The 27,078-nt window shown below is 36.1% G+C and overlaps 1 protein-coding gene across 1 annotated transcript in view; it reads right to left on the bottom strand.

Moving 5' to 3' along the window:
* The window catches only part of MRPL1 (mitochondrial ribosomal protein L1), a 78,205-nt gene that overhangs the window by 38,957 nt on the left and 12,170 nt on the right, over positions 1–27,078 (bottom strand). The window contains exons 3-6 of the mRNA XM_058547328.1: positions 20,715–20,973; positions 17,415–17,498; positions 16,004–16,075; positions 12,105–12,216 (exon numbers count right to left, since the gene is read on the bottom strand). Coding sequence (XP_058403311.1) covers positions 12,105–12,216; positions 16,004–16,075; positions 17,415–17,498; positions 20,715–20,973 — 527 coding nt within the window. The remainder of the gene's footprint in view (positions 1–12,104; positions 12,217–16,003; positions 16,076–17,414; positions 17,499–20,714; positions 20,974–27,078) is intronic.

Genomic DNA, 27,078 nt, shown 5'->3' with positions numbered 1-27,078 from the left:
ACAGACAGACTTTAGGGTGGCCCCACTTCCTAGTGTTCATACCCTTGTGTGATCCCCTCCACTCGAGTGTGGATGGGACCTGCGACTTGCTTCTAACCAAGAAACAGAATGCTTATGTGTACATGATTACATTACACAAAGCTGTAATGCCTATCTTGGAAGAGACCCTCTTCCTACTGGATCTGAGGAAGCAAGCTACAATGTTGTGAGGTGCCACACGGAGAGGGTCACAGAGCAAGAAACTGAGGCCCTCAGTCCAGTAGCCTACAAGGAACTGAATTCTAACAAAAAGCCACATGAGGTGGGAAGTGAATCTTTCCCTAGACAAGTCTCAGATGAGACCACAGCCCCAGCCGATTCCTTGATTAGAGTTTTCTCAGACCCTGAAGCAGAGAACCCAGCTTAGCTATACACGTATTCCTGACATACAGAAGCTGAGATAGTAAACGTGTGTTGTTTTAAGCCGCTAAACTTGTGGTACTATTGTTGCACAATAATAGATAACTAATAACTACATGCAGTGATGATGCTTATCATACTTTAGAAACATGGACAACAAATTAAAATAAAATCTATAAAATAATCCATCATATAAATGTATAAATAATCCAAAATAAACCTATGATACTGAAAAATACTAAGAGTTTTTAGTATCACATTCTTATGTAATTGAGTACTAAACAGTATGACAGATAGTATAATAATAAACAGTAAGATGCTAATAGTGATATACAAAAAACAGGCACCTGATTAAACTATCTCTATCGCTATTTAAACTTCAACTTAGATTTTTTTCTTTACGTTATGTTTTCTTAAGAATAGCACCTTGTACACAGTGAGAACTCAAGAATTATCTGCTGACTGACCTGAATCTATATCCACAACACTTTGTGTCACAGCCTCCCTCCCTATCACTAGGGATGAACTGTCTATGCTCTTAGGAAGGCCATCCCTTTTCATTTGTGCACTGGATCCCACTCCTCCTCACCTATAGAGGGACACCACTCCTCCCTTCTCTCCTCTACATTATCAATTTTTCCTGCTTTCCTAGATCATCGTCACCAGCTTAAAAATTTGCTATAAAATCTCCCATCTTTAAATACTGACTTCATATTGCCTTCCAGCGACCATCCAACACTCCTCTTAAGAGCATGAGTTCTCCAAAAAAGCTGTGTAACCTTTCTGCCTCTGCTTCTTCTCCTTCCATTTTCTCTTAGACCTACTTTAATCAAGTTATCATCCGCATTACTCCACTGAAAATAATCTTGTCAAGGTCACCAACAACCTTCACATTGGAAAATCCAATAGTCATTTATTTCTCAGTGTTCCTCTAACTTGACCTATCAACAGTAGTTCACAGAGTATAAATCGCTTCTCTTCCTATAGTATCTTGACTTGTCCTCTGAAACACTACTCTCACCAGCTGTTACATTCTATTCTTGTCGGCTGAGCCACCCTCACTTAGCTGACTTCCAAATGTTGAACTACCTCAGGGCTAAGTCACTAGGCCTATCTTTTTCTATCCACACACACCTCCCTAAGTGATCTCATGCAGACACATGGCTTTAAACACCATTTATCCACTGATAACTGCCAAATTTATACCTCTAGCCACAAACTCTCTTGAGTTTAATATCTCCACCTAGATGCAGGTAGGTAATTAGTAAGGAGTGCAATATGACAAATGTTTGCTGAAAGAATGAACAAATAAACGACTTCATAATTTTGAGTTTGATATCATAATGATGATGTTGTAGTGATAACAAAGTGGGAAAGAACCGAGCTTAAGAAGAGAAATAGTTCTGCATTAAAACATACTGAAGTGAAGGTGCTGAGAGAATACTGAATACTGTATAAAGTTAGAAACAAGAAACTGGAAAAAAGTGATAGATGGAGGGTAATGACATAGATTTGAGCTTTTAAGCCAGTTCCATCCTAAAACAAACACAAAACTTCCTTCTTTTGACCTTATATATTTCCTTTTCTATCTCTTTCTCTACTAATCAAAGCATGTTGATGTGAATTTGCATTTCCCTAATGATCAAGATGTCAAGCACCATTTCATGTGCTTAACGGCAATTGTATATTTTCTTTTGTAAGTGCCTGTTCAATTCCTTTGCCCCCTTTAAAAAAAATTGGGTTGACAGTTTGCTTACTGAGTTATAAGAGTTCTTTATACATTCTGGATACAAGTCCTTCATTAGATATATGTGTGCCAAGTATTTCCCCCATGGTGGCGTCTTCCCATGAGCAAAGTTTTTAATTTTGATAAGTCCAATTTAGCAACTTTTTCTTCTATGGCTAATGCTTTTTGCATCCTAAGAAATCTTTGCCTAATCCAAGGCTGTAAAGATTTTCTCCTGAAAATTTTCTTCTAAAATTTCATGACTTTAGCCCTTAAAATTGGGTCTATGACCCATTTTGAATTAATTTTTGTGTTTGATGTGAGGAAAGGGATTCCCAGTTATTTCAGCATCATTCATTGAAAAAACTATTGTTTCTCAATATAATCTTGGTACCTTTGTCAAAAACCAGTTGACCCTTAGGTTTGGGTCCATTTCTGAACTCTCAATGTGTGACCTATATTCACTTATCCTTACGCCACACCACACTGCCGTGATTACTGTAGCTCTAAAGTCTTAAATGAGGTAATGCAACTTTGTTCGAAGAACTTTGTTTTCCCTTTTTAAAATCATTTATCTATTCCAAGTCCTTTGTCTTTCCACTTAAATATTAGAATAAGCTTGTCAATTTCTAAAAAAGAAAAAAAAATTTTTAAGACTTCTGGGAGTTTAATTGGGATTACATTAAATCTATGGAAAAATGTGGGAAGAATTCCATCTTAACAATATTATACTTCAAATCCATAGCCACGGTATATCCCTTTATTTATTTAGGTATTCTCTAAACTTTCAGCAACATTTAGTAGTTTCCTTTGAGTAGGTCTTGCACACCTTTTGGTAAATTTATTCATTAGTATTTTGGTTTTTTATGCTCTCGTAAATGAAGCTGTTTTATAAATTTCATTTTGATTGTCTATTGCTAGTGCATAGAAATTCAGTTGATTTTGTGTGTTGCTCTTATATCCTGTACCCCTATTAAATTCATTTATTAGAATTCACTTACTAGAATATCTTAGGATCATACCCTCTAGGAATCAAGACAGTTTTTATTTCTTCCTTTTTCATAAGTATGCCCTATATTTCTTTGACCTGTTACCATGTTATAAAGTGGTGAGAGCAGAGATCTCTGCATTGTTCCTTATCTTAGGTATAAAGCATTCAGTCTTAATGGTCTCATCATTAAGAAGGATATTACCTGTGATTTTTCATAGATGTGCTCTGTCAAGGTGAGGATGTTCACTTCTATTCCTAGTATTCTGAGAGTTCTTATCATGAACGGGTGTTAGATTTTGTCAAATGCTTTCTCTGCATCTACTGAGATAATCTTAAGGTCTTTATCCTTTATTCTATTAACATGGTATATTATATTGACATTTAGATGTAAATCAACTTCGTATCCCTGGAATAAATCTCCTTGGTTAAGCTTTACTAAACTTTATATACATACACATATACATATACACATACATACATATAAATATACATACACACATACATACATACATATATACATACATAACATACTGCTGGATTCAATTTGCTAATATTTTGTTAAGGAATTTTGCTTCTATGCTCATGAGGGATATTAGTCTGTAGTTTTCTTTTCTCGTGATGTCCTTGTCTAGCTTTGATGTCAGGGTAATGCTGAGCTCATAAATGAGATGGCAAGTGTTCCTTCCCCACTATTTTCTAAATGAGGTTGGGAAGGATTGGTATTATTTCTGCCTTAAATGTTGGATAGAATTCACCAGTGAGAATTCATGTGGGCCTGAACTTTTTATTGTGGGAATTTGTAAATTACCAATTCAATTATTTACTTGATACAGATCTATTTAGATTTTCTATTTCTTCTGGACACTTCTGGTACTTTGTGTCTTTTAAGAAATTTGCCCATTTCATATAAGTTGTCACATTTACTGGCATAAAGTTGTTCCTAATATTGCCTTATTATCTTTTAACGTCTACGGGACATGTATTGATGTCCCCCTTTCATTCCAATCTTGATAATCTATGTTCTCTCTTTTTTTTTAAAATCAGTACAGCTAAAGTTTTATCAATTTTATTGATCTTTTCAAGGAATCAGTTTTCCTTTCTGCTTTTCTCTGTCATTTGTCCTTTTTCTAGTTCATTAACTTCCACTCTGATATTTATTATTTTCCTCCGTCTACTTACTTTGGGTTTAATTTGCTTCTTTTTTTCTAGGTTCTTAAGGTAAAAACCTAGAACAATGATTTTAAACCTTTCTTTTCTAATTTAGCCTTTAAAGCTAAAGATTGCCCTCTAAGTACTGCTTTTAGCTGCATCTCACAAGTTTTGATATGTTGTATTTTCATTGTCATTCAGTTCAAAACATTCTCGAATTTCTCTTGTGATTTCTTCTTTGATCTATGGGTTATTTAGAAATGGGTTGTTTAATTTTAATGTATTTGGAGACTTCTCATATTTCTTTTGGTAACTGATTTCTGATTTAACTGTTGTGATTAGAAAACATACTCTGCATGATTTCAATCTTTTTAAATCTATTAAAACTTGCCCTATAACCCAGCAAATGGTCTAACTGGTGAATGTTCCCTGTACACGTAAAAAGTACACACCAAATAACACTTCCTGTTGTTGAGTGAAGTGTTCTACAGACATCAACTAGGCCACGCTGGTTGACAGTATTGTTCAAGTCTTTTATATTCTTACTGATTTTCTGTCTGTAAGTTCTATCAGTTACTGAGAGAATATTAAAATCTCCAACTGTACTTGATGATTAGTCTGTTTCTCCTTTCAATTCTGTCAGTTTTTGCTTCATGTATTTTTTGGCTCTGTTTTAGATAAGCATGCCCTTTTATTATTATAGAATATCAGCCTTTTTCTCTAGTAAATTCCTTATTTTAAAAGTCTATTTTGTCTGATATTAATATAGCCAAACCAACTCTCTCATGCTTACTGTTTTCATCGCATATCTTTACTCTTCACTTTACTTTCAGCTAATTTGTGTTTGAACATAAAGCGTGTCTCCTGTAGACAGCAGATAACTGGATTTCTTTTTCATCATCTTATAATCTCTGCCTTTTGGTTGAAGTGTTTATTCCATTTCCAATTAATCTAAGTATTGATATGGCTGGATTTAGGTCTTTATTTTGTTATGTGTTTTCTATTTTGTCTCATCTCGTTTGTTCCTCTATTCTTTCTTTACTGTCTTTTTTTTTCTTTTGTTTTTTGTTGAGGAAGATTCGCCCTGAACTAACATCTGTGCCAATCTCACTCTATTTTGTATGTGGGTTGCTGCCACAGCATGGCTGCCAACGAGTGGCACGGGTCTGTACCCAGGAACTGAACCCAGGCTGCCCAAGTGAAGCACACCGAACTTAACCACTAGGCCACGGGGCCAGCCCCCTGCTTTCTTTTGTTTTAAACAAAAAATTTTTAATATATCATTTTTATTCCTCTATTTAGTTTTAAGCTATATCTCTTTTTGTCTATGAGTTTTTTTTTTTTTAATTTTATTTATTTATGTTTTCCCCCAAAGCCCCAGTAGATAGCTGTATGTCATAGCCGCACATCCTTCCAGTTGCTGCACGTGGGACACAGCCTCAGCATGGCCGGAGAAGCAGTGAGTCGGTACACACCCAGGATCCGAACCCAGGCCGCCAGCAGCAGAGCGCGCGCACCCAACCGCTAAGCCATGGGGCCGGCCCTGCCTATGAGTTTTTTACTTGCTCTAAAGATTACATTGCACACATTTATTTATCACAACCTACTTCATCTTAATACTGACTTACTTTCAGGAAAATAATAAATTTGTGCCAGCCTATCTTCATCCTCCCTTTCTCACCTCATCATTTCATTGTCATGCCCAAACCTGCTTCATCTCCTGTATATCTATCTATAAAATAATATTCACTGGGTTACTCAAGACAGAAATTAGGGAATCATTCTAGATTCCTCTTTCTCCCTTACCTCCCACATCCAAACAATAACTCCTGTTAATTCTACCTCCTCAATATCCCACAACAGCCTTTCTCTTCTCTGTCTTCATTGCCACTGCTCAGATTCTGTCCTTATTCATCTTTTACCTAGCCTACGACATTAGCCTCCTCACTGTCTCTGTTCTTAAAGTTTCATCATCCTCATATCACCACGCTATCACTTACACAGCTCTCACATATGGTCATTCTAATAAGCAAATCTTATATCATTCTTCTGAGCAATATTTTTCAATGGCTCCTATCTACACAGCAGATAAAATCTAATCTCCAGGGTATGGCACACAAAGCCCTCCGTGATCTGGCTCACTGCCTACCACTGTCTAACTCCACTGACCGCCACTATCTGATAACATTTTATGTACCAAACAATAGAAAGCTACTTATAATTTCCAGCACACAACTGGCTTTCTCATACTTTTATGTATTAGTACCAGCCATTTCCTCTACCTAGAATATTCTCCTAATGCATGTCAGGAAAGAAAATGCCTATTCACGCTTAAATTCTCAACTTACTGCTACCTTCTTTATTTAATCTGATTCTACAAAGTAGTACCTCATTCCTTTAAGCCTTTGTACATTTTCCACTAGTACACTTTCCACATTTTATTGTAGCAGTTTGTTTTCATCTCTCTCGCCTCTCAATTTTTATCTCCTTAATGACTATCTTTTCATCTTTCAGTCCTTAGTACTAAGTGCACTGCCTGACACATAGTAGGCCCTCAATAATTATCTGCTTATTCAGTAAATGAGTTATGAAGGGAGAAATGATATATGAAGACACGAAAAAGAATAAGTTCTTCTAAAGTAATTCTGGAGCATAAATAGCTACTTTAGGAACTGTAGGGAGTCAATAATAATAGAGGCTCATACATATTATGTACTTGTTATGTACCCAGCCTATGCTAAGCTCTTGCATACATTATAATAAAAACAGTATGAGGAGATGTTATCACGAAACCCATTTCGTAGATGAATAAACAGAGGCACAAAATTGTTAAAAAATTTGTTCAAGTTCACGGTAAGTGATAAAGCCAAGACTGAGAGAGGTTTATGTTAACCACTGCTCTATTCAGCTTTTCAATATCGCCCAACGTTAAATCTTCACCATTTCTAGGGCTTTACCATCCCTTATTGCTATGTAATTGCTTTCCTCTTTCTCCATTTTCTCTTTTCTCTGTGCTTTTATGTTCTTCCACTTTTCTCCTTTTTCTTTCTTCCTTTCCCTTTCTCTTCCTCTAATTCTCTCTATTCAATTTCCATGACATAACCTGTACTCAACTATATGGTCAGGTATTTCACCCTGATGTACCTTCTCTCTTCTTCTTTACCAGGGAACATTACAGGGAAGAAGCAAGTAGAATAAAAGAAGCTAGGAAAGACAAAGAAGGAACAGTTAGTAAGAAAGGAGATGAGTTAAGATTGTACAGTATAAAAGAAAGTTTCAAGAAACAGAGAAAACTAGGAACATATCTTTAAATGTGGCAAAAGAAAGATCAGTGATTATTACTGAGAGCAACATTTTAGCTGAATTATGGAAGAGAAGGATGTAAGGAAGAATAACACTCAGTAAGGAAATGGAGACAGCCAACCACTAAAGACCACTTGTTTGAAAACTTTGGTATGAAACAACTTAAGGACTAAGATCGTAGCTAGAAAGGATAGTGAATCAAAGGTTTTAGGGGTATGTGTTTATTTGTTTAACTAGAGATACCTGAGCATGACTAAATGCTCAGTTAAACCAGTTTGTCTACCACAGAAAACAAAACTGTTAGCTCTGAGACAGCAAGGACCTTGTTTGTCTTGTTCATAGTCATCACACTCAAGCCTTGGCACACAACAGATACTCAATAACTATAAATACAATTATTCTAACCCAGAAAAATCCATAAATTATAGATAATCCATTCTTCAGTGGCAATATTTAATACAAATCTTCTATCAACTACATGCTGCATTAAATGTGCATTCACTGTACAAGTATTTGTTGAATGCCTACTATGTGCCAGGTACCATTCTAGGCCATGGGAGTACAGTAGTGAACAAAATCAAAAATGCCCTTACTCTAATGGGAGGAACTGAACACACACCCACAAACAAAAAATGTGAGATGCCGGGAGTGATAAGCCCTAAAAAGAATATAAAAACACAATTACGAGAAATCCACTGATAATGAGAAGTGGGGGGTAATATCTGAAATAGCATGGTCATGGAAAGCCGTCCTGTTTAAGTGATATTTGAATGAGAAAATGAGCCAGGCAAATAAGCAAATAGCATTACAGACAGATGGGATAGGAAGTCCAAAGACTTGAGAAGGGAGAACACTTAGTGTGTATGAGGAAGGGCATGGAGGCCACTACAGCTGGAGTAAAGGATATGGAGAAAGGGTACCAGAACCAGCTGTAATATATCAATAATTCATCTATAATAATTATAATCATGCCTACTCATCAACGGAGTCTTTCACACATAAATAGATTTTAAACTAATACATGGTGGGGAGGATTTAGAAAAATTTCAAATTGATTACTCTGCAAAACCTCCATATGTTTTAGCATTTTTCTTTCTATAACCAAAGAGTTCTAATTGTTTCAATAATGCAAATATGATATAACACCAACCTCCTTACAGCAAGCAGTGTCCTACTCAGCAGATGTGAATATTCTTCAGACAAGCCTGCTAGAATATCCTTTTGACAAGACTCCAACTGGGGCACTGACGTTCAATTCTAAGAACTATGTGTTAAGAGGAATACACATCAGTGGGTCCAATTTTGTAATCATGTTCTTTTTTTCCTACCTGCCAATAACTTAGCATGGTTTAAAAGAATTCAATTGTTTCCATATATGCTATAGTACCCACCAGGGGTTAATATGTACAATAGAAAACTGAATCCATTAAGTGAAGATATTTTTATTTAGTATTTTTTGTTTAATAAATGCTAAATAATAGATAAGATTAGGAATAAAAATATATACATCAACAAGATATCTCTATATTAGAGATGAAAGAATTTCAGATGGCACTTATATTGGGTGAAAAAAAGCTAGTTGACAAACAAAAGGAAGCCCAATTTCTTCCAAGAAATTTTAAAGTTTTAAATGTCTTTTTTTATAAAAAGGAAATGTTAACAAAACAAGCCAAACGTGCATCTGAAAAATAGAGAACTTGCCTACAGTTACATAAGCAATTAAAATAAAATGAATAAAACTGCAGCATTAAACACCTGCAAAATGTGCATATTCAAACTAGCCAAGATGGTTACACTCACTCCCGTTAGTAAAACAAAGTGTAAGACAAAATGAGGAACTAATGAGCTCAGCTGCAGGGGCTTGTTTGTTTGTTTTTTAATTTCACCCATTTGCTCAAAACATGATTTCTATTTCACCCTAAAGTCTTTTGTTGGATATAAGGGGACTAAACAAGAATCTGGATAAGCTCTGAAAATGCATAATACAAGCTTCATTTGTTCTAATGCACATCTGGTGTATTCTGTTTTAACATTTTTGACAGGTTAATTGTTTGTCTTCATGTTTAAAGAACACAAACGTTTTGCTAGTGCTGTTAAACAGATCGTGGGGGGGTGAAAAGAAAAAGTTAGAGGAGAAAAGGTCTGTCTGTTTTTTCAAGATGCTTTGTTAAGCAAATGACGGGGGGACATACCTAGGTAACTTGACCATGGTATACAGAAGCTATGATTCATTATGAAACTAGAAATGAAGTAAAGGCCATTAACAAAAATAAACATTTCAAAAGAAAATTTTTCTTATTTGAAATACAAAAATAAGTTACTTGAAAACCTTTCAGACTAAAAACAGTAGTCCCAAATTTTGTGATGAAAATGGTAATCAAAAAAAATCTCAATGCTAAAGAAAATAGAGGCCAGAAGGGTTATTCAGAGAATGGATAAAGTAGCAAAGGTGACAAAAATCAATTTCTGAAAAACCAGTTCACCATGCAAAGCAAAGAGCTAACTGAATACAGAGATAATCAGTATTCAGTTTCAGTTTTTTTTTTTAATTTTATTTATTTATTTATTTTTCCCCCAAAGCCCCAGTAGACAGTTGTATGTCATAGTTGCACATCCTTCCAGTTGCTGTATGTGGGACGCGGCCTCAGCATGGCCGGAGAAGCGGTGTGTCGGTGTGCACCCGGGATCCAAACCCGGGCCGCCAGCAGCGGAGCGCGCGCACTTAAAACCGCTAAGCCACGGGGCCGGCCCTCAGTTTCAGTTTTAACTGACCATATTTAGTGTTGTTTGGTTTTGTTGAGCTTGAATTAGAAAAAAATTATGAGAAATATTTTCATGAAATTTAACTATAAGTCTGGTTTAATTTTTAAAATAATGTTCAATTTCAGGTCTTACTGAGAAAAGAATATAAGTCTGATTGCATGGCAACAAACACTACTGTAATGGAAAGCCCTAATAAAAAGTGCCAAACCTCAGTGCAATATCTAATAAGGATGTGTTATTCGATGTAGGCTATCAAAAACAAATAAATAAAACTCTACCACAACAAAAGAATTGGAGAGTACATCTGAATTTGCTTTAAGTACAGAACATGATCTGTAATTCAGATAAGTGTTAGTGGCTACCATGTATGAAAAATTTTAGCAGGATTTTTTTAGCTCAACTAGAGTTGAACTCTAAAGACCAATCTACTAAAACAATTTAAAAATGTTTGCTCTGCTTACACTATAAAATTTTATTCAAAATAACACCTATCTACAGCAGATATCCAGCACCACCTAAAAGAAACTATGCCTGCAAATGAACTTATTTTTCCTCTCAAATCTACTCCCTGTTTCTATTAATGATATCAGCTTTTTAGGAGAGATCCCTAGGCTTAAAAATCTCAGCATCATTTGACTCTTCCCTTCTCTCTCAATCCGTCCTTTCCTAACTACTTAGTGCAAAGTCCTAGTACCTTTGACATCGGTCCTCTTTCCTCCACTCTCATTATAAAGACTTTAAACACTACCTTTATTAGTCTCTGGCGACTGCACCCACACTAGTCTCCCTACCTCTAGTTTTGATTCATGCCAATACATCTTACAAACTCTTGCTAGATTAAAGCTCTAAAGAACTCCCCACCTTAAAAACATGTAAGAGATTCATGCAGAATATAGAATAAAAGTTCAAGCTTATGAGGGTCTTATTCAAGATCCTTTCCAATATGGCATCAATCTACCTTTCCAACATAATTTTCCATTATTCTCTTTCATTTCAATGTAGGGGTACCATTCACTACAGCCAAAGAGAACTAACTGATATTTCTTGTACGTGGCCTATAATGTCTGACTTACTTCAGTGTCCATGATTAACAGATTCTTTCTACTTAAAATAATATTGCCCTTAATCTACTCATCTAATTATTCAAGTACAGTTTAAATGTCACCTCCTTGAGGATGCCTTCTCTGATTTCCCTACCTATGTGTAAATTCCTCCTCTACTTAATACCTACAGCACCTTGTGAATTTATCACATATACTTCATAACATGGCTATTTATGTAGCAACCTTACCTCTCTTACTAGATTTCATAAGGGGGAATATCCAAAAGGGGAAAGTTCCTTAAGGGAAATATCTACAGAGCCATGCACACAGTAAGCATTCATATATATGTTGAATACTGACATAAATGAGCATATGATATATAACACATAATATACAAATTATATATAATATATTATATTGATAACAAGGCATAAAATATGATGACAACATACCTAGTGGGTGATACATTCTATTAATTTCAAGCTAGCACATGGCCTAAATTTAAAGAACTGGTATTATAAAGTAGCTAGGTTTTCAAATTATATTAGATTACCAATATTAATACCAAAGGAAGAAGAATCAAATCCACATGTGCTTATATAACACAAAATTCAAATACCAGGACATATTATTTATTCTACATATATATTAGCAATTTTGTTTTCTAACTAAACATATTGAAATTGATAAATTTCAGCATATTGAAATAATAAAAAGTATTCTCCCTTACTTCGAGTAAGCTTTGGAAATCTTTTTTTCAGTTTCTTCTTTAATGGATTAAGCTCGGGCATTATTTCTGGAACAGCTACATAAAAGTCTAATTGAATTTCATCATCCAAAATCTAAAAATCAGGGAAAAAAGATAGCCTTAGATTATATGAAAAGCTTTATCCTTCTGAAAATAAACAAAGCATAACGTAGTAATTTCCCTTATAATTTAGAAAACAGACATTAAGCACAATTCTTTTCTCCAAACACAAGAATCATATGAACACATTTACCAATTATGAAGACCATCAGAAGCAAAATATTTTCTGATGTTTTCTTTTAAAAATAGCGACATCTATTTCTTAAAAAAACATTTAATGGGTTTAATTCTTACATGGAGTTACGTTAGGCAAAAGTATGATAAGCTAGAACATAGCACTGATGTCTACATGGCTCATACAGTCCCACAAAGTTAAATTCATATGTCCATTAAAACTGAAGAAATATGCTGAAAATTTTGTAATTTTGTAATAGATCACATGTAAAATTGCCAAATTTTTTTGGCATGGAATAACACAAAACTGCCAAATCACTAGCAACTACACTACCTTCCTACATTTAGAGTATCAAGAGAACTGAATCTATAATTATTTTCACAAAGAAATGAAATTAAAATTCTCTTTGCCTCCAATAACTAAAAATACAAGAGGAGTGGGATGGTCAAAGACAAGTTCTTTATAGTTTATTATCCATACTCTAATTCCATTCTAAGAGCAAAGGGAATAACTTCAATTTTTAAAAGACATTTTAAATTAACTCAGGCAAGCACTCAAAATAATTATTATACTACTACAATATACTCCATTTAAAAATTTAGTTGGTTATAAAATGAAGCAACTTTTTAGAACAATACTCCGTGGGCAACAAATATTTTACCAATGATTCTTTTTGCATGAAATCTTACCACAATACATCATTCAAAGCCTTGGTTTGGGGTTATACAGTGAACCCTAAAAACTTGAACTCTGGTAAAATTAAGCAGTGATCCTTGTATTTTATCTTCCTGTTACCATTCTTTCCTTTTACAAATTCTTTACTCCCTAAATAACATATGGTACTCCCCTTAACAATAATAGCTTACATTAAACGAGCACTTATCATGTGCCAAGCATTCTGCTAAATATTTCACATGGTTTAGTTCATCCAGTCTTTACAATAACTCTACAAGGCAAGTACTAATATTGACCATACATTCCAGATAAGGAAACTGAGAACTTAAGGAGGATGAGTCAGTCTGTGCACTTGTAAGAGGCAGACCCAGAATTCAAACACAGGCACTGTTTCCCAAACGAGAACTCTCATTTCTAGAAATACGAAAGCAGAGGCAATTTTGAAACATCAAAGAACTGTACGTGAAATTTCTACTCCAAGACCTTCCAATACTGATTCTAAAACATGTTCCTTTGAACTAAACTTAAAATTATGTTTGAAAGTTATGCTATAGTTAACCTTAAGATCACATCATAGAATAACACAAAACTATACAGATGGAAATCAAGCCTTAGAGGCAAGTAAAAATGAAATTATTTTAAAATCCCTCAGAACCAAGCATACTTGTGATATTTCAAAATAAAGTAAAATGAATTTAGTAAATAAAGGGCTTACCTAAGAAGTGACTAAAAGTTAAGTAAATTTATCCTACATTCACCTATTACAAATACTAAATAAAATAGTATTTAAGCTAATCAAAAAATACAGGAGGGGCTGGCCCGGTGGCGCAAGCAGTTAAGTGCGCACACTCCGCTTCGGTGGCCCGGGCTTCGCAAGTTCGGATCCTGGGCGCGCACCGACGCACCGCTTGTCAAGCCAAGCTGCAGCGGCGTCCCATATAAAGTAGAGGAAGATGGGCACGGATGTTAGCTCAGGGCCAATCTTGCTCAAGAAAAAAGGGGAGGATTGGCATCGGACGTTAGCTCAGGGCTAGTCCTCCTCACACACACACAAAAAAATATAGGAATGTGAAAAAAAAATTGCAGCCATGATACTATTTATTTACAAAATTGTACTGAATTTACTTCCTAACCCGAATACCTTCAAAAATAACATGGATGAGTTTTAAAAGATAGCAGGGGTAATGTGAAAGAATATACTAGTTATGATGCCTTATATAGGTAGCATTTTCCCCTCTAATAATAGGTCATCACTGGGGCACCTCAAGAGAAATTCTGTACCCATAATATTTTATTTACCAAATAATTTCAAAATGTATCAGGTTTCCTTATTTGGATTACTTTTTCAAATATGTTTTATTTAATGACTTTAACGCTGCAGAACACTTTCTGCTCCCTCACCATTGAGAAGTAATTTCTTACTTAACATTGAAGGAATGGAGGTATCTATTTAAACTCCATTGTTGCTATGACAGTTCTACAAAATACTCTATGCTTGCAGGAAGAAAACAGATGGAAGGCAATACACAAGTTTAATAAGAATAGTTAGTTTCTGACTCCAGAGACCAAGCTCTACTCTCAAATTCTGAAGAATCTGTGGTATTATTTTTTAATAATTAAAAGAATTTTAATAATTTTATTAAATTAAAATTCATGAAAATTAGAAAGAATTGGGTACCACTCTCTGACTTTGTCCTAGAATCTGTATGAAAGCATAATCTCTTCATATTTTCCATTAGTTATGAAGACTAAAAATCATTCTGGAAACTCCTTAAAAATTCAGAATCCACTTCAAATTTAGAGTACTACTGGAGTAAGAAAACAAACTAGAAGCACTGCTGTACACCCCAAAGGAAGGACCCAGTTAAAACTTCCCTCAAATCAAAATCTGGACATGGAACACAAGACAAATTTTCAAATCACTTTTTCCTGCTCTAAAAACAAAAAGAAAAATATTCTATCATCTAAATGATTAAGTACAGAAGAGATCTTAGAAAATATTAAGGAAAATCTTTTGTATTTTCAGAAATAATTCTCAAAATTCAACAGACATGCCTCTTCTTCCCACCTCTTTAAAAAAAAAAAATGTCCTTGTTTCAAACAGGCTCCAGAAATTATTTATTTTCTCAAGGCAGGCTAATCATTGTTGCCTGCATCCTGAACCTATGCCACTCTGAAATGACTGGAAGGGTAAAAGTTAAAAGTAACTAAAAGTACCATATTATAGAAATCAGATACTATCCTTTGTGATCTACTAAAATTAATCACTCTTTTCACTCCAAGAAAGCAAAACAAATATTCGATCTTCAAAACATGAACAGAGGGGCCGGCCTGGGTGCGTAGCGGTTAAGTGTGCCTGCTCCGCTGTGGTAGCCCGGGGTTCACAGGTTCGGATCCAGGGCACGCACCGACGTACTGCTTGTCAAGTCATGTTTCCACCCGATGCACTGCTTGTCAAGTCATGTTTCGGCAGCATCCCATATAAAGTAGAGGAGGATGGTCACGGATGTTAGCCCAGGGCCAATCTTCCTCAGCAAAAAGAGGAGGATTGGCATTAGATGTTAGCTCAGGGCTGATCTTCCTCACAAAAAAAAAAAAAAAACATGAATAGAGAGATCCATGTGTGCTACCTTTTGGATTTCACTTTAAAATAACACATTCAAAACTACAAAGAGTCATATTGCCCTTTCCAGTCTACCCACAAAACTTTCACAAACATATAGGAAGCAAGGAAAAAAAAAATCACACTATAAATCAAGCATAACTAATATCAGACTATCAGGATAGCTTTTTCTTAGCTTGATTTTGAGACTCAAAAGAGTAGGAAAATTTCTCCCTGTTCTATAAAGCTCTGTAACCATTTATCAAAAGATACAAGCATAGTGGTTATGTTCCACATGTAATAAATCAATGGACGGCAAAGACAACAGAACGATTTCTATAACTAATGAACATGAAGACAACACTGTACCTTCTGAATCAGATTAGTTCCTCCTGCAATCGCAGCTCCATTTTCTTCTGCTATTTTAATCTCAGATGTATTCTACCAAAATACAATAGTTTGGACATCAATCTTTAAACAAATTCAATCTGATCTCAAGTATTTTGTCAGAAATATCACAGTTCAAAATAAAAATGTGATTTTAACTTTTAATTGAAAATGCGTCACTTTTCAATTAGATGCATCAGAGATATTACGTCCAGATTAAGTTTAGTTTGTAGGGGATTAAGGTGCTTCTTCATAATTTTTACTTATTTATTTTTTTCCCCCAAAGCCCCAGGAGATAGTTGTATGTCATAGTTGCACAGCCTTCTAGTTGCTGTATGTGGGACGCAGCCTCAGCATGGCCGGAGAAGTGGTGCGTCGGTGCGCGCCCGGGATCCAAACCCGGGCCGCCAGTAGTGGAGCACGCACACTTAACCGCTAAGCCACGGGGCCGGCCCATTAAGGTGCTTCTTGACTAACATATGAGGAAATACATCAAAATGGCATATTAGGAACCTACCAAGTGGTTTAACCCAAGTCTCCAATGTCATCAATACGTCTTCCAAAAGTAAAAGATTTAAGTATATATTTAGTTTTGCTAACTTAAATGGAGACATTTTATCAAACCAATATCGAAAAGTTTTTTAATTTAAGAAATGATAGAGCCAAAATTTAGTCTGTTGTCTGAAAATTCAAAAGAAAAACACACCGTATTAATTATTTTCTTTCTATATGTTCCATTTATGCCATTTGGCTCCACTTTGAAAATGTATCACTTCCTTTTTTCCTCAAATTTTGTGGCATTCCAACAGTTATATTCTCCACTTTTATGGAAAAAAAGTAAAAGAACTTCTTCCTTGAAAGTGAGGTATATGGAGAAGAATCAAAATACTTTACAAAACGAATTCATAAACACATTATAAAAAATGTTTATAATACAAAGAGTGACAAAGAGATGTATTACTATATTTGTTATAGCCTTGTCTTCCTTGACTTTCCAGACTAGATATATTTACAAGTGTGGTTTCTGTGTCTTCACAGCACTAAGTGGCCCATTGCTTTAAAATAATTTTATTGTTGTTGTTTGAGGAGAGCAGTTTGAGTAGGAAGCAGGAGCTAATAGGATAAATTCTATATTGCTCTTCAGTTTCTTGTGAGAAACATAATGTGGTAGACTAATAATGATGAAGTTAATGTTGTGGTTTAGCTCTTTCTCAAACTAATGACATAATCTCAAATAAGCCATCTAACTGCTGTGAGCTTCAAATGGGGAAAATAAGTCTAGCTGAATGCTAGGATTTTCTCTAACTCCACTCATTCAGTCATTCTAATCATTGATTAATGTGATATGTAAAAAAAAGTTAAATGATATAAAAAGTTGACAAAGGTTACTCACCCCTGTAAATACAGCAACTTTATTGATTTCTGAAACGAATGGGTATGGAAAACTAAGAACACTGGCAAATGGCTCCACTTTTTTCTAAATACACAACAATGAAAAAAATAATTATGAAAAATTCATTTATCTTTTCTATATCTCTCACATTTATAAAAAACAGAACTCACATGTTTTGTTTTTAATGTTTTAATGTTTAATGTCCTCTCATTAATCCATAACTATTCACTGATTATAATTTAAGGCATAAGAGATTATATATCTTTTTTAAGAAACCATAATGAAAATCTAAATCTCTCTTCCCAGCTCCATAATCCCATGGCACTTGGCTTCTATCTCTATATCATTCATCACAGTCTCTCATATTAAGAGATGTGTTTGCACATCCATATCTTCCCCAGCACCTAGTACAATGCTTTCCACATAATGGATGTCAATAAATGTTTGCTATCTTGAATTAAATTCAAAAGAACATGTAATTTTTGACCATCAAACAGGACATGAATATAGCTATACATACAGAACAACAGACGATATCCAGCTGATCTGCTCAGTAGGTCACTCCTAATCTCCATTGTTGTCTTTAAACAATCAGATGATATTAACCTTAAATCCAAGACAGAATGCCAAGCCTGAAAGGCTCTTCTGAGCAGGTCTATTTTGAAACAATCTGGACCACCCACCACTTTCAGATATCTTTGGGCAGTTGGAAAATCCAAAATAAATAATGGCACGCCTTAGTGGCACCCTAACACAGATGTATATTCTACCAGGCCTCAGAACTAATTTGTTCAATCATTTGGTCAAGGACCTGTCTATGCCTGTGGCTCAGATCTCTTAAGGAGACTTCACATGGAACCAAGTTCTAGGCCCATAATTTTGGTGCAGCCTTAAGGTCTGGAAGAAAAAGAAAAGGGGTTGTTCCCTAATTAAAACCGACTGAGAGATTATATTTTTAGAAAAACTTTATTTTCAGTAGAGATAACCTCCTGAGGATTTCTTTTCAGACAAGGCAGCAAACTCTTAAGCACACTTTATACCAGGCATGCAACTCAGTTTTATTGACTGGAATTCCTTTGCATTAATGTCACAACTGGTTTCAGCAAATTTTTCAATGGAAAGCAATCCCAGTAATAGCATTCCCTAGGGGATACTGGCTTGCTGTACAAACACTCTATCAAAAACAAAAAACGTCTTAGGAGGACAACAGTACCATTTCAATGTTATTAGTTTACAAGTGCCTTCCATTTATGAAATGAAGCCTGTGGTCCTACAAGACTTCATTAAGAACTACATTAATGGTTGACTGAGAAAGTGATCATCTTGGACACTACAACATTTTTAAAATAAAAGAACTAACAGTAACACTATGGTATAAAATAAAACTGCAACACAGCTGGTATAAACTGTTTCTAATAAATAGGAACTAAGAATTGAGAGAGACCTTGGTTCAAATCCTAACTCTACCCCCTGCTCTGTGACTTTGAGCAAGTTACTTCAGTTTCTGTGTCTCAGCTTCCTCTTCTAAGATTATAGGATTAAATGAAAAAATGCATGCAAAGCATTTAGCACTGTGGTTGGTACATAGAAAGTTTCAGTAAATGCTGATTATTATTATTAAACACTTAACCAAGTCCTTTACATTCATTACCTCATTTAATCCTCGCTATCACCACGAGAACTAAGCATTTTATCTCCCTTTATAAAGTGATGATAAAACTGAAATTTGAAGAGGTTAAATCAGAAGCCCAAGGTAAAAGAGCAAGTAAGTGGTGATGCCAGGATTCTAGCCTGCGTGGTAATCTGACTCCAGAGCCCATGCTCTTAAGCACTACACTGTACTGCCTCCTCCTACGTGCTCAATTATTGTTGTCGTTGCTGACGTTGTTAAATTGTATTCAAACACTTATGTTTCTAGTTTGACTAAAAAAAGACATCCTCAGAATGAAAATTAAAATATCATTTCCAGGGCCGGCCCGGTGGCGCAAGTGGTTAAGTGCGCGCGCTCCGCTGCGGCGGCCCGGGGTTCGCTGGTTCAGATCCCGGGCGCGCACCGATGCACTGCTTGGTAAGCCATGCTGTGGCGGCGTCCCATATAAAGTGGAGGAAGATGGGCACAGATGTTAGCCCAGGGCCGTTTTCCTCAGCAAAAAAAGAGGAGGATTGGCTGATGTTAGCTCAGGGCTGATCTCCTCACAAAAAAAAAAAAAAATATATCATTTCCAAGAAAATTAGATTTCTTAAATGAGATGCCTACAAAATTTAGAGCTGTAATGGACCTCAATTCTAATCTAGTGTTTTTCCTACTTTCAGAGTTTTATAAACAAATGTCTTCCGAGGAACTGCAACATTTAAACAGATAGAGCAGAAAGGCTCTGGTCCAAGCCAGAGTGAGGGGCTTGGCCCCACCTATGAAAATTTAGTCTCAACCCAAGACTCTAAGGAACCCATCTGAAGGCCACTGAGCTGATCCCAAACCCTCATTTACAGAGAAGGAACATGACACCCAGGCAGCTTAAGTCATTTTTCAAAGTTACAGTAATACCTCAGCTAATTTTAACACTACTTTTGTTGAAATTTATACCAGTGATTTGCATGTGAATAGGAGATATATATTCATCAACTCTACAGAGTATGTTCAACATGACAAGAGATTTTCACATATTGGGGTATATCGATGGGGTAGCTATTCTGGTTCAAAATGGATTCAGCTTGAACTAAAGAAGCCTGATTTATTGTACAAACACACACTGTACACCTGCTTTAACCATTAAAGTAAACAATGCACTCTCAAGATAAGAATGCCTACTTCCCCTCCTACGTCAATATCAGTAATGCCTATCAGTAAGGCTCATATTAGTCCCTTTCTGGACATCAGGATCACGTTGAACTGCCAATTTGCAACTGAATTCCTCTTTGAAATACATATCTGGGGCACGTTTAATGTATGTTCTTTGTTCTAAAAAGGTACAAGACTGTGCTGAAAACCATGCTTCTCTGGAATGCTTTCTTCCTTTGTGGAAACTGTCTTCCCAGGTTATAATCCTCACCCCGGCTCAAGTAAAACTCACCTTATCTCTCTTATCTATAGAATGGTTATTGGTTATTTTATGTCAACAAACATTATATTTTATATTGGAAAATTAAAAACCAAAAAAAGATATTTTTCATCCTAAAGTATAGAAAGAGTATAAGATTTTCTACAAATTATTATAGGAGACAAGAATTTTAAAAATTAAGAAACAGCAATTCATATAGCCAATGTTCACAAATAAACTTATTTTAATTGAGTGTACATACCTTCTTCCCCAGTGCCATATCCAATGTCAAATCAAGATAAACACCTTGCTTCGGATTAGTAAAGTCTAGAATTTGAAATTTCTTAAGTAAGTGAATAGCTTTTTCCACCTCGTATATCTGCCTTGGATATAAGCGTTTTAAGTAGACATCATCCTCAGGTTCACCTTCCATAAAGGGGTATGACCTTATTTTTTCTATCTCATCTTTTTTCTCTTCTGATGCTTTTTCTTTGGCACCTTTTTTTGTTTTCTTTGCAGGCCTTAAAAAAACATAAATTCAAGATCAGTTATCTCAATATGTATTCCAACAGACTTAAAAAAGCCAATATATATGACAGAAAAAACAATAAAAAATAAAGTTTATTTTAATTCAAAAGCATAGACTGCTTTACAGTTTTTCTAGTTCAACAAATATTAAGTGAACTTTTGCACTGTCTGCAGTTGATACAAAGTTGGATAAGGCATTGATGCTGCTCTCCAGAAACTTAGAGGAGTAGAAGAGACAGACACACAAACAGATAATTTCAATATAAGGTGGTAAGTACTATGAGAGTGTTATTGCAGCTGTAGGGAAAAGACATTTAAGGCTAGGGAAGAGTTCTGGAAGAGATGACCCCAAAGTTAATTCTTGTAGGATAAAGAATTAGCCCAGGAATACAACAAAGAAAAATGAAAACATATGACCACACAAAAAGTTGTACACAAATGTTCATAGCAGCTTTACTCATAGTAGCCAAAAAGTAAAAACAACCTAAATGTTCATCAACTGACAAATGAATACATACAATGTGGTATATCCATACAATGGAATATTAATCAGCAATGAAAAGGAATGAAGCACTGATACATGCTATAACGTGTATGAACCTCAAAAACATTATGCTAAGTGAAAGAAGCCAATCACAAAAGACTACATATTGTATGGTTCCATTTATATGAAATATCAAGAATGGGCAAATCTATAGAGACAAAGTAGATTTCATGGTTGTCTAGGGCTGGGGGGTGGTTAGGGAAATGGGGAGTGATTACTAACTGGCATGGGGTTTAGGGGGAAGATAATGAAAATGTTCTAAAACTGACTGTGGTGATGGTTGCACAACTCTGTGAATATACTAAAAACCACTGAAATGTACACTTTAAATGGGTGAATTGTATAGTATGTAAATTATATCTCAATAAGGCTATTATTTAAAGAAATAGCCAGGCAAAGAAACAACATAACGAAAGTACTGAGGCATCATAATAAGTTCTGACTACAGCAAGGGTTGGCAAACTTTTTCTATAAGGGACCAGGCAGCAAATATTTTATGGTCTCTTGTCTCAATCACTCAACTCTGCCATTGTAATGTAAAAGCAGTCATAGACAATACAAAAATGAGTGTAGCTGTGTTCCAACAAAACTTTATTTATGAACACTGGTTTAAGTTTCCTAATTTTCCTGTGTCACAAAATACTGTTTTTTTTTCTTTTTCCAATCATTCAAAAATGTCAAAACCATTCTCAGCTTATGAACCCCACAAAAATTGGTAGCAGATAAGACTTTTTTGCCCCACTGGTCATATTTTGCTGACTCCTGAACTAAACGGTAAAGTAAAAGGCGGTAAACAGCAGAAGATGAGATTGGGGAATCTAGATCACAGAGGGCCTCCTCTAGAGGCAATAAGAAGTCACTGAATGAGAGTGACATCTGTATTTCAATAGAGTGTTCTAGCTGCAATATAAGAGACGGCTATCATAGCCAGGAAGCTGGATTGGAGATAAGAGACTATTCCCTCCCTTCCTTATCAAGGAGGTATGACAGCCTGAACCAGAGCAGTGATGGTAACAGGCTGGAGAAGACGAGAGATTAGAAAGGTATTTACAAGGTAAATACTGAAGACAGGGAACAGGAAAAGAGAAGACTCCAGAATACTTAAGTTTCTGGCTTGGGTGACTAAACATAGAGTAGTATCATTAATTAAGATCAGAAATAAAGAAAGAAAACAGGTTTCTTGGGAGGGAGATAGTCACAGAGGTGAGTTCAGTTTGCGGGGGAAGATAGAGTTTGAGTGTGGGGTTAGCCGCATCATTGCCCCAATTCTTTAACCCCTCTCTCCATTTAAGTCCCTTCACTAAGTGACTTTGCAGTTCTTCCCACTTAAAAGGATGGAGTATATTTCCCAGCACCTTGATTTGGCCATGTGACTAGTCTGGCCAATAGAACAAAGCAAAAGTGACCAAAAGCTTAGGCCATAAGAGGCTTAATATGTTTCCACTTGTATGTTTGTATTTCTGCCATTTTCATAAGAACATGCCTGGGCTAGCCCAAAGGTGGGAGGATGAAAGACATGTGAAAGAGAGCTGCCTCCACAGAGCCCCAGGCTAGATTAGACAATTCTCAGCTGACGTGCAGACTCAAGAGATGCGCAGCAAGCCCAGCCAAGGTCATCAGAGACATCCATCCAAAACTAGCTTAGATCAGCTGACCCACAGATGTGTTAGCAATGATAAATAATTGTGGAGTGGTTTGTTACATAGTAAAAGCTAACAAGGTGCTTACAAAATAAGAAAAAATACTCAACAGGTAATTGCAGGTAAGAGTTTGAAACTAAGAAGACAGAATTAGAGGTGATACATTTTCTCAGCATCAATTCAAATCACACCTATAATCTTTTAACCATAAAAGCTTTAAATTAGTGAAATAATATTCTAGAAAGAAATTTAGGTTCTGTGGTAGGCAGAATAATGGCTTCCCAAAGACATCCATATCTACATAGCAAAAAGGACTTTGCAGATGTGTTTAAGGTTAAAGACTTTAAAATGGGGAGATTAGCCTGGATTATCCAGGTGGGCCCAATCTAATCACACGAGTCCTTGAAAGCAGAGAAACTTTCCCCTTTCCCACCTTTAATCTGACAGAGATGGGAAGAGACAGGAGAAATTTGAGCATGACAGATAGTCAATCTGCTGTTCCTGGCTTTGAAGATGGAGGAAGGGGGAAATATGAGCCAAGGAATGTGGGTGGCCTCTCGAAGCTGGGAACGGGGAGGAAACAGATTCTCCACTAGAGCCTCTAGACAGGAACAAAGCCCTGCTGACACCTTGATTTTAGCCCAGTGAGATCCATGTCAGACTTCTGACCTATAGAACTACAAAATAATAAACTTGTGTTGTCTTAAGCCATGAAGTCTGTGGTAATTTGTTATGACAGCAATAGAAAACTACTATGAGGTCTTGGAAAATTCATGTGAAAGAAATGAATGACAGTAAAATAACTTTAAAAAAAGAATCTCAAAAACCAAGCCAATGCATAATTCCATTCTCACTTTTAGCACTCAATGAATCCTTATTATCACAACTAATAACTATATCCTCCCACCTAATGAGCAATCCAACAGAACAGCAGATAATGACAATGCTCATTTTTAATGGGACACAGGTGTCCTTCTGGACTGATGACAAGTCTAAGCAGGTACCCAAGTGGATGGATGCAACACGCCTCAACAGCTACCTTGGAAGTACTCTTCAAAATCCTGAAACCTTCCAAACTGGAGAAACCACATTTTTATTTTATGTTTAATAAAAGAGCAAGTGAGGCCAACAAGGAAGGAGCCTAGAGAGCCTGTTTTAGTAATAAACTCTCTACCTAAAATAAAATGAATAAGTGTCCTAGCTAGAACCTACAGACTTACTTTACACAATGCTGATTTCTCCACTAAATTTTTAATCATGGCTGAACCTGTCCAATTAATTTTCAATTAATATAAAATTCCCAGGGGCTGAAATATGATTATTAAATTAATAAATATTTGCAAAACCCAATAAAGAGACTGAGTTGGGTATACAGCAATTTACTTTATTCTTTGGACCTTGTTTTACAAAATATTTGAGGTGGTTCAGTGAAAATATTTTTAAGTTAAAGATGGAACAGTGCTTTAGTTAAAAAAAAACGTATAACATCGTAACTCAGATCAAATAGGACTCTAAGGAAAACACTTTCTTCAAAAATAAAAAAAACAAAACAGAAGAAAATCTGTCAATAATAACTAATTTTATAGACCCTGTCTGTTTTCCATAAACCTCCAAAAAATGTCTATCTTGACTCAGAAGAATCACACCCAGAAGAACTTTGTTGTTCATGCAATTATGTAAGGCCCTATCAGGAGAGCTTAAATACTGTAATTCTCAGGGAATAAAATAAATCATACTAGAAAGATTTTTGGGAAGGTGAAGGAGAAACATCTGGCAGTCTGAATCTAAGAGAACAGAATTTAACTGCAGTTACCTGGGTAACTAAACCATAGATTAAATGAGTAATAAGAGATTGTACTCAGGTAATAACTTTCTCCCTGCCTCATCTGTCTTCTAACTCCAGAAGCATGAAAGGAAAAATAATTACACTTGGATCATACTCAAATAAAACAAGATAAGAAAAAAATCAATGCTATAAAAAAGTTCACTTCAAGACCTCTGAAGATCTGTGACCCCAGAGATCCTAGTCTTTTCAAGGCTGGAGAACCCTTTACACTGAACCCAATCAATAAAAAATTCTGAGACACAGAAGAAGCAAGAAAAGAACCTATTGTCAAGGGAGAAACATGGGGGTATGGGGAGGCAGACACAACAACACAACACACGGGTACCGCCAAACTAAACTGAAATAAACCAACTAAAGAGAAAATGCCTAGGCATCTAACTATTAAGGAAATGCAAATATCTGGAATTCTTATTTCTCAGTGTAATCACATAAATAAATTCACTAACATCTATGATGCTGGTTTATTCATTAAACTAAATGCAGTTCTGCTTACACTTACAATGTAAAAGCTGACAGAATAAAACAGTCAACAATAATACAAATAAATGAAAATAAAAAAATAAAAGCTGTAAAGAGTATTAACAATGAGAAAGAGTCGGATAAAATCACAACTTTTCTTGAAGCATCACAGAGCTGAGATCTCAGGGCAACCAAGTAGCCTGAAATCTAAGGAGAGTAAGTCCACACTCCCCACCCCCATTCCACATGCAGAGCACCAGGATGGTCTCACTTGTAGCAGAATATGAGCAGGCAAGCAGATAAGGAAAAAAATCAGCTAAAATTTTAGGGCTAGCATGACAGTATAACCCCCTGGGAGATCCAGACACAAGGCGAGTTCACACTCAATTCGTAGGCCCTTTCCACAGACTTCCACTAGATGCCCCCGGGAAAGACTGGAGCAGGCCAGGAGACTAGAAAGCCTCCCTCCAAGGTGTAGGCATGGAGGAGATTTAGCCACTGCTGCCAGAAAGGCATGTAACCCTGAAACCCTCTAGGGCACAGGTAAACACTCATTGTGTGTAGAGAAAAGAAACAAGGAAAAAAACACTAAAACTTCTACCCTTAGGGGTAGGGCAGGTAATAGTTCTGAGTGCAGTACCCTCTACCAATAAAACTGGGGAAAGGCCCAGACACTCTTGGTAAAAACCTGCAATAGATACATACCAAGGAGAAGGGACAAAAATACTGAGAAAACCTCATCCCCAAGGTCCAGCCACACTGGGCCTACTTAAGAAGAAGGCTGGATTTGGAAAACAGAGAATCCCTCCTGCACCCATCACCAAACTAACAAGCAACAGCAGTCTTCTACTAGGGGAGGAGCAAGAGTATGGAGAGAGACCCTCCCCACCCTCCCCTGAGGCACAGCTGCACAGGGAAGGCAGAAAAGTGAGCACGGAACAGGAACACAGAGAAAAACCTTCCAGCAACCCAGTCCCCACCCTAAGCACAAGGTAACAGTACAGAAATTTGAAGCAGGTGGTAACCATAGCAACAATGAAACCAAAACCTAGCTTAACTTCTGACTGAATTGACTCAACGTTGTGACAAAAGAGGCATGAGCATTTCCAGGCATAAATACTACGTACTTCAGCCTCAGATGCTTTACACAAGATGTCCAGCAATCAATAAAAAATTGAGATAGAGAAGAAGCAAGAAAAGAACCTATTGTCAAGAGAGAAACAGAACCAGAGTCAGAGGTGACCTAGTGGCCTTTTTTATCAGGATCTGTCATTGGCAAACCACAGGTATAAGAACATACATGGAGGAGTGAGGAGACTCAAAATAAGAAAGAAACAAGCACAAGCCCCTCTATCATGTCTCAGATCCTGATTAAGAAAAAATTGGTCATGAAAAAACTATGTTTTAGTATATTATAAACTCAGTATAGCCAGCCCTGGTGGTCTAGTGGTTAAGAGTCGGTGCTCTCACCACCACTGCAGTCCAGGGTCGTTTCCCGGTCAGGGAACCCCACCACCCATCTGTTGGTTGTCACACTGTGGTGGCTGCGTGTTGCTGTGATGCTGAAAGCTATGCCACCAGTATTTCAAATACCAGCAGGGTCACCCAT

This window comes from Diceros bicornis, chromosome 8 (assembly GCF_020826845.1).
Source record: "Diceros bicornis minor isolate mBicDic1 chromosome 8, mDicBic1.mat.cur, whole genome shotgun sequence".
Classification (NCBI taxonomy): Eukaryota; Metazoa; Chordata; class Mammalia; order Perissodactyla; family Rhinocerotidae; genus Diceros; species Diceros bicornis.
Note: the sequence above shows the minus strand (reverse complement) of the source record. Positions and strands in the feature narration are given on the sequence as shown.